The 11,691-nt window shown below is 42.3% G+C and overlaps 1 protein-coding gene across 1 annotated transcript in view; it reads left to right on the forward strand.

The window, feature by feature from the left end:
* asip1 (agouti signaling protein 1) overlaps positions 1 to 10,721 on the forward strand; it is a 28,298-nt gene extending 17,577 nt beyond the window's left edge. Inside the window, exons 2-4 of the mRNA XM_031853624.1 lie at positions 8,616 to 8,784; positions 9,752 to 9,801; positions 10,065 to 10,721. Coding sequence (XP_031709484.1) covers positions 8,622 to 8,784; positions 9,752 to 9,801; positions 10,065 to 10,229 — 378 coding nt within the window. The 5' untranslated portion in view covers positions 8,616 to 8,621 and the 3' untranslated portion in view covers positions 10,230 to 10,721. The remainder of the gene's footprint in view (positions 1 to 8,615; positions 8,785 to 9,751; positions 9,802 to 10,064) is intronic.
* Positions 10,722 to 11,691: the final 970 nt, after the last annotated feature.

An 11,691-nucleotide genomic window follows, 5' to 3' on the forward strand; every position in this document is an offset into this window, starting at 1 on the left:
CACAATGGGTAGAGCAGTTTGCTATGAATCTATTTTACTTCAGTGTTATTGTTTTTGGGGTGTCCTTTGACATTCATAACTGATTATTTTTATGTATTTATTATACATATAAACATAAAAAGGGGCGGGACAAAGTAAGGGACAGGCGCCCCCTTCCATCCCAACATAAGGTTATGATCATAAGGGTTGTTTCTGTAAAAGCACTGACTGATCTAGCTTTTGGTCTGAGCTTTGATCTTCATAAGTGTGTAAAATTAATCATTATCGGAGCTGCTTAACACAGTTTGAATTGTTTTGTGTCTCAACAGACTTCTGTGTGTACAAATGTGTTCATTTAAAAAAAGTCATGTTAGTCCGCTTTTTACAGTAAGACGCTTGTGTCCGTTGTTATGAATAGAACATCAAACTCGTGGGGTGAAATATTGCAGGTTGGCGTCTGTTTTCCTCCTTCTGATTTTTGAAACCATAAAAAAACTTGCAAAGGAAATAATATAATCACGCAGGCCTGTCTGTGAAAGTGGAGCCAGCAGCATCTGCAGCAGAGCAGATCAGTTTAAAAAAGGAACCCTGTGTGTTTAATTGCACCGCAGTTTCCTATAAATGTCTCTTCAGAAAGTGTGTGTGTGTGTGTGTGTGTGTAAACAGACAAAGTACAGATGAGGATACCTGCATACATTTCTACCAAATGTAAGTCAGATGTTTTGTTAACGCTTAGCCAGAAAAACCCAGTCAGAGCATATTTGATCAAATTTCATTTTCCGTAATTTTATTTAAATTACTCGTGTATTTACCTTCTTACAAGTGATGTTCTGCAACTTATATGCATGTTTATTAGCACTATTATTAATATGTCAATATTGGAATCGTTGCACCAGCATGACAACTTCCGTTTGAAGTATTTTGAGACACATTTGTTTAAACCGTCTTGGGAGAGAGAGGGCTCTACTCACTTGCTCTTGGTGAGGGTTCTTTTCATTAGTTTTTCTCCACGTTGAAGCGTTTTTTGTTTGGGGAGTTTCTCCTTCTCCCAAGCGAGGGTTGAACAGCACGGGGGTTGAACAGCACGGGGGTTGAACAGCACGGGGGTTGAACAGCACAGGGGTTGAACAGCACAGAGGTTGTCGTATGCAGACCGTAGAGCCCCCTGAGGCAGTGTGTGTGATTTGTTCAATTTGGGCTTAATGCACAAAATTGTCTTGACTTTAAGTGAAACTGGTAACACCTGTTTGGTTCCTCTGCTGTCGTGGCAGCTGTGTTCACCCACTTTCTTCACTGTAATCTAATAAAAGTGCTGCTAATCTAATCAGAGTACGCACCCGTTAAGCACAGCTGAAATCCCGTTTCCCCTTTTAAATTGACAGCACATAATCGGGGATAATGAAACTTATCACAAGATTTACAGTAACAAGGAACTGCATCTCCACGTTCCCTCCTGAAACCTCACGCTAGTTAAGAACATGTTCTTTCTTCGCTCTATCGAATTTATTTTGGATTATTGGAATTATTACCAAAAGCTTTTTTTTTTTTTTTTCTCTTGTGGGTCTGGTGTTTAAATATGTTTCATGTGCAGTTTAACAAGACTTCAATTTGCACATATACGCAAACATCTAGTCCTGTGTAGAACAATCTGTTTCCTGTCTGTGTGTGTTGATCGGTTAACAGATAGCATGATGCACTCAGTGTGTGACTCGGTGTGTGATCAGCTGTTGAGCAGCAATGCCTGACGTAGCATTCAGTCGTTTATAGTTTATATTTACTTTAAATTGAAGTATTTTGTTTTACTTTTTCCATCGAAGTCAAATGATTTTTTTCTCAAGAGAATGTGCTGCTATTATTTCACAATTATTTTCATAATCAAACAAATGATTAATTTTAATACATCTTCCACTTTCAAGATTGAAATTTCTAAAATGTTTTTATCTTGGGACATGCATGTTAAAGCCCTCTGAGGCAGATTTGTGATTTGTGATTTTTGGCTGTACAAAATGAATTCAATTGAATGAATTGTTTTTTGAAGTCCAGATGGGAAATAGACAAACAAAGAATATCTGACCGGACTTGATTTTCATCATCTTATCAAGATAATTCTACCTAACAGCCACTGTGCTGTAATTATTAAAGACAACAAAGCATCACCAAGTCCTGTTCCAACTAAAGACGCAGCAATAACAACTTGTGCCGTCCAACCACCACAGAGAGAGAGAGAGAGGACTGTTTCTACCCTTAACACATCCTCGTTAATAACTTCAGTATTATGTGTCGAAGAACACTGCATCATATTAAAAGTTGTGTGTAAACTGCACTTTACAGGAGCTCTCCATTCAGCACCACAAAACCACTAACGCCAGAAGTCCAGAGATGCACTGACATCAGTCATATTTTTTCCTGAGAAACACAATAAGAGAATATATATTTTGTCCTCCTCTTGGTGCAGCCTGAGGTGGCAGAAAGTTACAATTTTTTGGGTCTCAGTTACTCCTTTCACGTCGCCCACTTGAGAGGCATTCTTTTGTGCATCTCTTGTTTGTTCAAACCGTTCCTGTCTTCTCTCGTTGGCAGCATGAACCTGTGTCTCCTTTCAAGTTCGACAAAGGCTGCCTTTTGCTGTGAAATATCAACTTTTCAAAGCAATATTTCTCATCTTTGCTACACATTTCGTTAAATGTCCAGATGTGTTAATTGTCAGGGAGCTGCTCCTTCATCAAGGTCTTCCTTCAGGGGCACATGGCCTGAATAAGGACGTGGTCGTTATGGGGCCCACTGGAGCATAGAGAGAGCAGGCCCTCCATCAATGTGTGAAGCAGAGGATAGAACCTTACAAGTACTTTGGAACTGGCACTTTGAAAATACAGCTACGCTAAAGTACCAGCTGATGTTTAATCATATATTATTTGCTATATATACCAAACTCTGTCCGTTCATTCTTTTTTTCGTGAAATACTCAAAAGCAATCTACAACCAAATCATGTGCCTATTCTACAAACTATAAAAAACTGTAAATAAACGTTACAAAACTATTCAATTAAATGAACAATTTCTTATTTTCTTTGGTATTTTTGTCATATTCAGATATACAATGATAACTGCTGGGTAATAAGTATGTTGATATCGTCCAATGTCTAGTGACGATCATGTGACGAGACGATACAACACAGCCTGTGGCTAGTCGAGGCTCAAAATCTGTCAAGACAGACAAGAAAGACAACATCTGCATGGCGGGCGAGCAGTCACGCCCGGACGCTTTAAGAGAATAAACTTTCATAAATCTGGGGGGTCTGCCGAGGTAAATCATTTTTGGTGTTGGTGCTTCTTTTGTTCAAACTAGTTCAGTGCCCGTTAAAGACGGGCCGGATGCTCGGCCTGTGGTGCTGCCGCCTGCAGCTTTCTCGAGGACGGCTCGTGCAAGCAGCTTCACACTCAACACTGCGCTTCCCTGGGTCCTCGTCGACACACCCGCCATGACTTAGTTGCTTCACACACCAAAAGTCTCAGGGAACTCGCGGTCAGAGTCAGCAGTGAAACACACTCTGGTTCGTGATGAAAAAAACCCATCACGGGCAGACTTTAGCATCTGGTAAGTCAACTGTTTAGAGATGAGAAATAATGAATTATTTATTACTATTCTAACTGATTGTACCTCAAAATAACTTGCAGAAAGCCCCGAACGCACTTTGAAATATGCAACTACACAGTATTTTACTAACTGTGTACTTCTTCTACAGAGGAAAACATTGTAGTACGACATGTTACCAAATGTTACTGGTTACGTTGCCGATAAAGATTTTATTACTCACAAAATATAACAATTAAAATATGATGCATTATCATTCATTAAACTACATCACGGATGTTAATCGAAGCATATTGTGCTGATGATGCCTCTCTTTCCCTTTTCACTTAAGGTAAACATTTGAATGCAGGACTTGTATTCATAGTTTTGAGTATTACCTCTTCTACCAACGTTCCCAGTTAGAGGAAGGATAAAAAGTGATGCAAGATGGCGTTTGCCCGAGGCCTCTAAATCAATAGATCTGCTCCTGGAAACTCGCGGTCGAAAACATTGGTGAAATACACTTAGCGAAGGTAATTTCCAAACAGGCGTATTGATCCCTTGCTTTGACATAATCAAATAAAGTAAAGCATGGATGTGTTTAGCCGGGATGTTTTAGCGTTAACGGTAACGCCATTAGTGTCTTAAGTTACTATAAACTCTTACAGTGCGTAAATACAGTTTTACTCACAGCGGTGAAATACACTCTTCAATTCTGCTTCCAGCCGACGATCCGCTCGTGTTGAATCCAGGGAAGTGAAGAAGACTTCTGTTGTGAAGTGAACTGCAGTCAATGAGCCGCGGTCTGCGGACGATATCCTGGAAGCCCCGCCCTCATCTGCAGCTAGTATATTCAAAGATTAACAACATTGAATGTTTCTAAATTGCAACTAAATCAATAAAAGCACTCCCTTGTTCCCGTAGTCGCGCCTTCTAGATTTACACGACACAAGCAGAGTCCTTAATGTAAAGCAACTGGACTTAGTCAATCGGTTCCAAACTGATGAAGCCTCTTGTATGCGTGAGAAAATTCAGGACTACAAGATATCCAGTGACCTCGACGAAATAGAAGGTGATACGAACACAAAGAACCGTGTCCACAGGTTCACGGATTCATACAGAGAAGTGGGGTACCGCGTCGGAGGCAGGGCCCCACTCACTCCTGTGACAGTTGCTCAGTGGTGCATGAAGCCAACATGGTTGGACGGCAGGTTGTAGAATAGAGCACAGAACTAGATCTACAAATGGAAAAAAGCGCGTTAGCCCTGCCTCCGAGTCGCTCTGCCCCTGGCTCATTTACGTGAACAATTATTTCACATGCTAGCGATCTATCGTATTAATCTCCGTAAAAAGGTTCTCACATGTCCAGGTCACTGAATGTCCTGTAGTCCTGGATTTGGTCACACATTCAAGAGAGTACTCTTTTGTTGTTATTAAGCTATGTGCTGAATTTATTACATTATTGAACTTTGTTTTGCTTGGTTGATGTTGTCATAGTTTTCTCATACTGGTCATCATGGTTTTGAGCTTTTAGTACATTTAAATCACGACAGTAAGCGCAGTTATTTCATTATAAGTTACAGAAAGATGCATCGATAGATGTTAACATGTAGTTAGGGCCGACTTCATACTGAAAAATGGCCGAACAAATGCTGTTGAAATCTAAAAATGATGTGGTTTGAGGTTTCTACTGAGAAAATACTGTAATGATCTGCGTTTTTTTCTGGTCCCTGAACTGTTTTACAGTCTGCATCTCATATCTGGACAGCAGAGCAATGAGACCATACATGCATACATCTGCACATGTTTTTGTTGCTTGTTAACTTCCCCTGCCATTGTTGCACCTCTTTAAATCATCCCACTTTGAAATGGATCAATGCACTAAAGTGTGGTTTCCAAACCCTCATGAAAGACAGCCACTCTGATCCCGTGTTGACGCTTTAAAGTCGAAACAGACGCTGGGCAGGAGATGTGTAAAGGTGGTTTGAGGTGCTATTTAACACAACGTGTTTGACGTTCTTGCTTTATGCTTCCACTGCTTTCAAAGCAACTGCTTAAGGCTTAGAAATCTGCTTCATAAATCTATTTTGTTGACTGTCAAACATTTAAAGCCCAGGTGGCTGTAAGGCGCTCTGTTGCTTCCTGCTGCACAAAGAGCAGTGACTGTGGTCAGCTCAGAGTCGTGTCTGTTAACAATTGCTTCCAAAGCTGTCATGGATGAAAAATGAATCGACGTGTTCCCCTGAAGGCACAATGAGATTTTTCCGTTGGGGTTTGCAAACACAACATTTAAAGATGGCGCCTCCTCCCCCTGCTCAACGACACCGGCAGCACACGCCAGCATGTGAAGGCCAAACCCGCGTTCACCCTTGTTTTGGATTCACAAGCTTTGGAAGCTTTGTGTTTCACCTCGCTATATTTTCTTTTGGCGAAGTCTCCGTCATTTTTGTAGCTTCCCGTTGGCGTGCGATCTGGCACCCGGTCGTAGAGGTTGACGCCCAGAAACAGCATGAAGAAAGTAAAATAAGGAAATACAGACACACTTCTAGTGGGTCATAAGTGATGATTGAGAGGGATTATCTGTTCTTTTGCTATTTGGATTCTATAAATTGATTCTATAAATTGATTTAAAGAAAATCCTCCTCAATCAGCCATTAACTGGATCAGGTCCAGGGGCGAAAGTAGGTTGACGTTCTTCCCGGTACTCCTACTCCAACACTTCATAATGTTCTCCTCCCACCCCCAACTGAAGCCTATCCAGTTTTAATATGTAAAATTGAACAGATACAACAAAAGAGAAACGTACCGTAATGCATGTACAGGAAAACAGACAAACCGAGCCGAAAATAAAGCGTCCTTTGCTAACTAACTGTATGTCGACCTAACATTAGCAGATGTGTTTACTTGTTGGAAATGCGATTGTGACGGGTTGTTGTTCGTGGGTTTTCAGCAGGCAGCTGCTGTCCCCTCTTCCCGGTACTGCATGCGTACCGGCACTGAATCTTTTAGTGGTGCGGAGTACCGGACCATACCGGCTACTTTCACATTTGTCATGTCTTTTGTATTTTGCCAGATTAGCAATCTGAACTCCTCATGTTGCTGTCAGTTATTTACTGACTCTTGTTTTATTACAAATTGTGTTATTTTTCAGTGTTTTTGGAAGATATCCCACTGATACTGATACTAATTGTCGGACTAGTGCATTCCTGAGAGTGGCGTGTCATCATGAGTGACAGCATAACAAAGAAGGCTGAGGACCTTCCTCAACCACGTTGACTTCAGGCAACGTGGGCACCGCGAGAATTATGATTCAGCACTTTCTATACACCATATTCACGTGAATGCAGTGGGAAAAGAACTGTGAGCGCCAGCTATCCTGAAGGAAACTTCATAGGGAACCAGCTACTGGTTCGATTAGTCTTTGGCCCCTATACCCAGGTCGGACGACCGATTCGCACGTCAGGACCGCTACGGGCCTCCACCAGAGTTTCCTCTGGCTTCGCCCTGCCCAGGCGTAGTTCACCATCTTTCGGGTCCTATCGCACAAACTCACGCTCCACCTCCCCGACGGTGCGGGCGAGACGGGGCCGGTGGTGTGCCGGACCCCGCGGGGCCGGGATCCCACCTCACCGGGGCTTCACCCTCGCCGCAGACCCCTGACGCCTTTTACTTGAGCCGATCCCCGCCCTGGTGACGCGGTTGGGGCGCACTGAAGGACAGTCCGACCCGGTCGACAGTCGCGCCGGGAGCAGGGGGCCCCGTCCCTCAACGCATGGAGAGAGGGCGCTGCGAGGTCCGGGCGGGGAGCGCTGTAAAGCACATAGTCACATAGAATAAATGTTGAAATATGTTATTTGCATGTTGATGACTCCTGTTTAGGTCTATGCAATAAGTGTACCGTTTATTACACAAAGCGGAAACCATTGTTCTACTTTTAGCTGCCAATTTCCAGCAGCTTAGTATTCATTTGTAAAATGTCTGGGGGCCGCCAAGACCTGCTGTCCGCCAACCAGAGCTGCAGTGTTTAGCCTGCAGGCACCAACGGTGATTTGTGGCCTGTAGCAGCCTCTGACAGCAATGTCATCAGATAGCAAATGAGGAGGAAAAGGAGAACTTCATAGCAAACCTGACCACATTGTTAGACCAGAATTGACCACTATTGTGTCACATTTGCACGAGGGACTTGTTACTGCTTCAACACCACCTGGCTTTTATCAAGTGGGTTTTGCGGTGGGCAAAACATGTTGGAACAATTCAGAAAGCAGCAGATGTCAGACTGTCGCTGTGAACCTGCTTCAAAAAGTCCAAGCAAGCAAATTATATATAATAGTTAATATAAGGCGTTTTCGGACCGGGGAAACTTTTCAAATGTTCAAGGAAGCCCTATTTTTTTGGGGTCTGCACCACAAGAGCAAAGACTGATCGTAGTTCCTAGAACACCATTTTGAGGGTTTAGGTACTCCAAGCACAAGCGGAACCATGAGTGATGCAAGTGTACGGTGATTGTACGAAAACATGAGCCAATGCAGCACTGGCATCCGCCATTTTTAAAAACCCACTAGCCGTGTAAAGGACAGATAACATAAAACACAGACAACAGCTCGCAACAGATTAAATGAAAGAAAACACGGACAAATAGGCCGACAGTGAACTCCAGACGTTACCTTGTTCATGAGCACACAGCCATTGAGCCAAAGGATGAGTGACAGCCGCTGCTCAGAGAGCTAACTAGCAGCACAAAAGCTAACACAGCAACATTAGCAGAAAGGCTAATCCAGTACCACAAAGCATACCCCGAAGAATGATAGCCGTTTGTAAATTAAATCAAGAAAGGTACTTTAGTGAGATCTATTTTGCTTGTTCTTATATGAATGTGCCATGTAATTGTCTATTTATTCTTAAACTACTTTTAAAAAAGCTAAGAGAGCTTCTGGAGCGTAACGAACTAGCCGCTCGCCGATTTCCCAGCTGGAGATGTGTGCGTGTGTCATGTTTTTAAATCAAGCTTTTTACTTGCCAAAATAACATTAATTCTAAATATATACTGTTGTTACTTTTGTTACAGAGAAAGATGCATGCCTTCATGCTGCTTGGCTGCTTTGTCCTCGTTTGGACAGAGTACTTCCTCGCCTCAGCCCACATCCCTGAGGAGAGACTCTCCACCAATAGGGCCGTTGTATCTAACTCTCTGTCTCAGAGCCTTTACAAAGGCTCACCTCCTGTTGTTATTGTTGGTAAGTTTGAAAGTTTAAACTCAAGTGATTTCACTTACTTTGTTAAGTCACAGTCCAGATTGAAAGGAACTGTTAAAATGTCTCAAACTTTTGATCGTTTATGTCATTTATGGTGTTTGCTGATGAGGCACAAATGTACAAGCCTGCAAGTCAGACAAGCTGACAGTTGTGAAATTAAATAAGTGGTAGCTTTTTTGAAAGACTATTGGTACGAAACTAACTTTCTCCAAAGGTAAATAATGTACAGAACATGCAAGATGGCCAGTGAGCTAACAAGAGAAACTAAACTGTTTGCAATGTAAATTCTGGCACGTTCACCCCCGCCACAAATGTGTCTGGCATTGATTTGAACAGCCACTGAGGCCACATTACATTACATTAGTCATTTAGCAGACGCTTTTATCCAAAGCGACTTACAGTTCAGATTCTACCACATTTCTACACCGTAGGCACAGCTACGGGAGCAATTTTGGGGTTAAGTGTCTTGCTCAAGGACACATCGACATGCGACTAGCGGAGCCGGGGATCGAACCGCCGACCCTCTGATTGAAGGACGGTCCTGCTATCCACTTAGCCACAGTCGCCCCTAGCTATGGTTGAGAAGTGTAAGAAAAAAAAATTCTGTTAATTATGAAATTGTGGGAAACATTCCCTCAGACGGAATTGCCTTGTCACTGTTTACCTCCAGCTCTGCTGTGAGCAAGACTTTACTCAGAAAAGGAGGCAGGGTGGAGCAATGAGGTTTTGCCAAAAACACACAAACTTTTAAGTGTTTGCATATTTGTAAAACTCAGAGACAGATGTAAAGGTTGACCAAAATAATTGATTTATGAAAAAATCAAATAAAGTGCCATGTGGATGATCTCTATCAATTCAGTACCATTCATTGTCTTATCTGCTGATAATGCATTTCTTTCTGCTGTGAAACATTCTAGAAGCATCATGTTATTCTAATGTTCTCCTACAGAGTTGCCAAAATCAGGGCAGAAGAACAAGAAAGCAAAGAAACAAAAAAAGGTAATACAAAATAGAAGAGAAATTATTTTGGAATTGGAAGATTAAAAAAAGCTTTTAAGTGGCCTGTTTGAACAAATATCATCTTGTTACACACGTACTGCTGCCAAAGTCAAGAATGAGTCTCCTATTCTCTCACAATCTGGCCAGACCAGCATTTTCTCTCAAAACACATTCATGCCTCCTTCTTTTCTGTACTCATATATTCTATATTGTCACACAGCGTAGTTATTTATTTGTTGTTACTGCCTCTCTCTCTCTCTCAGAGCAAATATGCTGTGAAGAAGCGCCCTCCTCCTCCTGCTAACTGCATTCCCTTGTGGGGAAGCTGTAACTCTTCAGGCAATGTGTGCTGTGATTTCTGCGCTTTCTGCAAGTGTCGGATCTTCAGAACTGTCTGTTTCTGTCGAATGGGCAACCCTCGCTGTTGAGCAGCCAGCTGCAGCTGGAACGGGCTTCGAGCTAACAGAACAAAAATGCATTCTATAGCAAACCGCTTGAAGTGAGCACTGGTAGAGGTGAATCACGTCTGGTCCTTGGTTTGTAACTTTGCCGAAAATTCTATGCATGAAAGCACTTTATCACCGAGGACTGTCCCACAGTGAGCCTCCCTGAAGTCTTCCAGGGTGTAGGCCTGCTGCTTATACGACTGCGATGACACTCGGATACGTTTTTATCTTACTTTGAGCTTCGAGCACGCATTTATTGAATTTTTGTCAAACTATTTTATATATGGCTTTTTTTCCCCACAAAAATACATGAATGTGCAATAACACGTATTATATTGAAGCTACTTAGCGTAATTTCGGGAGCAGGACCACACCTCTGACACGCCTCTTCCGGTATTCCTATAAATACCTCCCTAACCCACTCTTCCCGTCTCGTTTACGCATTCCCAACCCCACCCTCCCAACCCCCTTTTTCCTCTTCCTCTCTCTCTATGTTTTTCGTAGGGTCCTAAAGGGGTCCGTAACCACGGCGGACCCTCCGACGTAGCTCCCCACAACCCATCCGACCGACTAGAAGGAATCAACGAACAATCCTCTATCATTCATGTCCCACAAATAAAATCGTTAAACGCATTGAGTTGATGGTGTGCTCCTTGCTAGTGAATGAAGCCTTAAAGACTAAAGACAATATACTTTGTTTTAGTAAATGTGTTTTTGTTTTATTTAAGACAAAAGAGATATGAACTCACACATATTTCATGGATAAGGTGTCAACAAATCCCAGGAAAAGACAGGAGCCAATCACATATTAGTCCGTCTCACAGTATTATACGACTTCCTCAACTTGTCTGTGGGTCTCAGGTCTAAGCCCATCTAAAGCAACGCTCAAAATATATAGGTGGAAATATTTCATTTCTTTGGAACTATACTTTCAATGGCTGATTAATACACAGTTGGTGTGCAAGTGAGGAGCTGCAGGCCGGTGTGTGTGTGATTGAGTAAAAACAAACACGTGTGTGTGATCATGGTAATGAAGGAGCATATCACCCACTGCAGCAGTGCTCTATGTCCTAGAGGAAGAAGATGTACAAATAATACTATCTTGTCTGAAAGAGAAGATCCGACTTCAGTAGCTTGTCAGTTGTCAGTCCTATGAAAGAACAGGAAGGATCAGCTGGATGATAATGCTGAGAAATGCATTTATATCGATGAAAACTGAATTTAGACAAAGCAAGGGGCTGTAGAGGGTCTGAAGTTTCTCTGGAAGCATTTTCTTCCCATCATGGATTACCCTTCGCTTTAGATTCTCGTCTCACCTGATCATCTGTGTTTTGTTACTGAGGAAAATTCAGCCCAGGAGTCGGCTCCTTGTGTTGTTGAGACTGTGATTTACAGTAAGCAATTGCTACGTTATGATAAACACATGCATTGTCACATTCCCTTT

This window comes from Anarrhichthys ocellatus, unplaced genomic scaffold (genome assembly GCF_004355925.1).
Source record: "Anarrhichthys ocellatus isolate YVR2014 unplaced genomic scaffold, GSC_Weel_1.0 scaffold1, whole genome shotgun sequence".
Lineage (NCBI taxonomy): Eukaryota > Metazoa > Chordata > Actinopteri > Perciformes > Anarhichadidae > Anarrhichthys > Anarrhichthys ocellatus.